Below are 2,444 nucleotides of genomic sequence, written 5' to 3'. Positions count from 1 at the left end.
GCATGGTATGAACACAGTCCACTACTATGTGAATGGATGCCGATAGCATATCCAATACCGACTCATATCACATTTGTAGCCCCGTTTACTAATGCAAATGCATCCGCGGACCCAAACCTGTCACAGACACCGATATGGTATTGATGCTGACATGACATTGACGCCGACATTCTGCAGACGCTGAGACCATATTAGAATCCCCAACATGCTACTAACACATTATCGTGATTGGCTATTATATTTGTAGTGTACTTGTGAATGCCATAGTGACCACCGACACCGACAGCATAGCCCACTGCTCAGAGCCTTAACATTACTTCATTACTATTATTGTAGTAAATTGTACTTATCATGTAGCATCCATGGACGCGACCACTCCAGCTGTCCGCAGATGTCCGCTGGACCGAGCATGTCGGCGCAATTGGCCATCTGTGCTACCAAGCATCTCCATCAGCATCCCCTGCATACCCTGGTTTTGTGTGCTCCTCCTCTTCGGACGGCGCTGCTATGGCCTCGACCTTTTCGTCGGTGTACTGGGGAGGAGGGACAAAGATACTCTCAGTGTCTTGCTCGAAGATGATGTAGTTTTCTTCGAGAGTGTTGTTGTCCCTGGTGCCGCTGACGGCGCGGTAAGTCAGGACGGCCAAGACCCAGAACAAGCGCAGGAGGACACCAATTCCACAACCTACAAAGGAGAAATCAATTTGCGGGTATAGGATTTAGCGGCGTGTGCACATACCAAGAACAAATGCCACAGCACAACCCTCCCAGGGGCCAAGCACCATAATGTCACAGTGCATGTGGCGGAGGAATGAGCCATGGCCCATGTGGTGAAAGCGATGGTTAAGGCTCCAACCAATTAGTGTAAAACTGATTATACACGGTTTTTATCCATTAAAGTTACCATGTAATTATGGTACATAGGTGTACATGGTATCTACATGGTAATCTAATCAGTAATTGGATTCATTTATTGGTCCCGACTTGCCTCCTTGTACCACCTCGCTCCCCATGTACTATTATCAGAACTAGTGCTTGTAATACATGATATGCACTTGGGTTCTCAGATTCAATTCGGCGAGCTGTGGTCTACCATTTTACGGTGTGACCAGCCGCACTGGCAACGTGTCCAATTAGAGTGCAGAAAGCAACAGGAAACAATGTATTTGATATGGAAACCGCCTATATGCATGCCATTGTATGCGTAATCTTGTTTTGGGCACAAAACTATATAGTAGATGATGTCATAAACCTTAAAGCTAAAAGTCGAAACTTTTGCATGTACACCATGCCAAATTCCCCGATGAACATCCGTGGCAGCAATGCGGGGAATGATGCACTGAAATACTATAAATCATAGTAGAATAATTAATGATAGCTAGCTAGATGAGTGGTCAATAAGCACCAGTGATTATCGACTTGAAATACCTCTTGTGTTTGTCCAAATCCTTGCCACACAGTGACACTTCACCATCCAGCTATGCCACGTTCCGATAAAGAAATCCGCCTCATTATTGCACAGGAAATCCAAGAACTCGCTAAGAAGCTCCCGAATACAGTCCCATTGGGCGAGAAGGACGGGAAGATATATTGCGTGATCACTGGTTCCCAGAAGGATACTGAATGGGAGACATTTGACAGCCGCTTCAATGCTCTGTACGGAGACAAATGCCGGGACACCCACGGGAACCTACTCAATATACAATGAGGAAAGTACAGTATGGAGGCCGTTGTCAAATATATTTTCATTGCTGTTGAGCAACCGAACATGGAGCAGACCCCAATGATGATCAAACTTGAACGTCTCAAGCAGGAGCTTGAGAAATTGGTGTATGTAAAATAAAAATATTCGCAGCACAGGTGGCAGCTAAAACTAACTATGCCCATCTGCATAGCATAACAACAGCGCCGCCTATTGCAGCTGCAGCCACAAAATCAAAGAAGTTAGTGGTGCCTGATCCAGTTAAGGATGCCAAGAACGCACTTCGAAGCATTGGCAGAGGTGCTCTAGCAAACCACCTTCTTCCTCCTCTTGGTATGTGTTCTATGCGTCCTGATATTGCATACTAACATAGTGTTACAGATATTCAGCTCCCGGGCATATGGTTGAGCACCACCCGGACGAGGGAGCTTGATGGAGCGGACTTTGGACCCCCCCATGGTGCTCGAGCAGGCGGACGGTCGGCCCACCATGGAGATGGTTCGGATCAGCGGAGAGTCCGCCGGATGATCAGTGGACAACAAACAGTGGCTGTTTATGCTGCAAACAGTGAAGCGACAACAGCATTGGAGTTATAATTGAGCATCATCTGTGCAGCGGAGGGGCCGCCGGAAGAGTCCCTTTGAAGTAGCGTGCTATCCTAGCATATCAATTGTAAAGCCGAGGGGGGGTCGGATTGTAGCAGAAGAATGTTGATCCAGCGGACAGACCGCCGGATGAGATG

General features: G+C 47.2%; 2 protein-coding genes across 2 annotated transcripts; one reads left to right on the top strand and one right to left on the bottom strand.

Annotated features, from left to right (window-relative positions):
* Positions 1–434: 434 nt before the first annotated feature.
* CONPUDRAFT_158924 (uncharacterized protein) lies at positions 435–827 on the bottom strand (the record flags this gene model as incomplete). Its single annotated transcript, XM_007775996.1, has 2 exons — positions 435–685; positions 740–827. The coding sequence occupies 2 exons, from the start codon at positions 825–827 to the stop codon at positions 435–437; spliced, it is 339 nt and encodes a 112-aa protein (XP_007774186.1).
* Positions 828–1,480: 653 nt separating this feature from the next.
* CONPUDRAFT_158923 (uncharacterized protein) lies at positions 1,481–2,135 on the top strand (the record flags this gene model as incomplete). The annotated part of the gene is made up of 4 exons (XM_007775995.1): positions 1,481–1,656; positions 1,720–1,830; positions 1,896–2,035; positions 2,092–2,135. The coding sequence occupies 4 exons, from the start codon at positions 1,481–1,483 to the stop codon at positions 2,133–2,135; spliced, it is 471 nt and encodes a 156-aa protein (XP_007774185.1).
* Between the last annotated feature and the right edge of the window lie 309 nt (positions 2,136–2,444).

The sequence above is a fragment of the Coniophora puteana genome (genome assembly GCF_000271625.1).
Source record: "Coniophora puteana RWD-64-598 SS2 unplaced genomic scaffold CONPUscaffold_16, whole genome shotgun sequence".
NCBI classification, from domain to species: domain Eukaryota; kingdom Fungi; phylum Basidiomycota; class Agaricomycetes; order Boletales; family Coniophoraceae; genus Coniophora; species Coniophora puteana.
The sequence above is the reverse complement of the archived record's forward strand: the minus strand, read 5'-3'. Positions and strand labels throughout refer to the sequence as shown.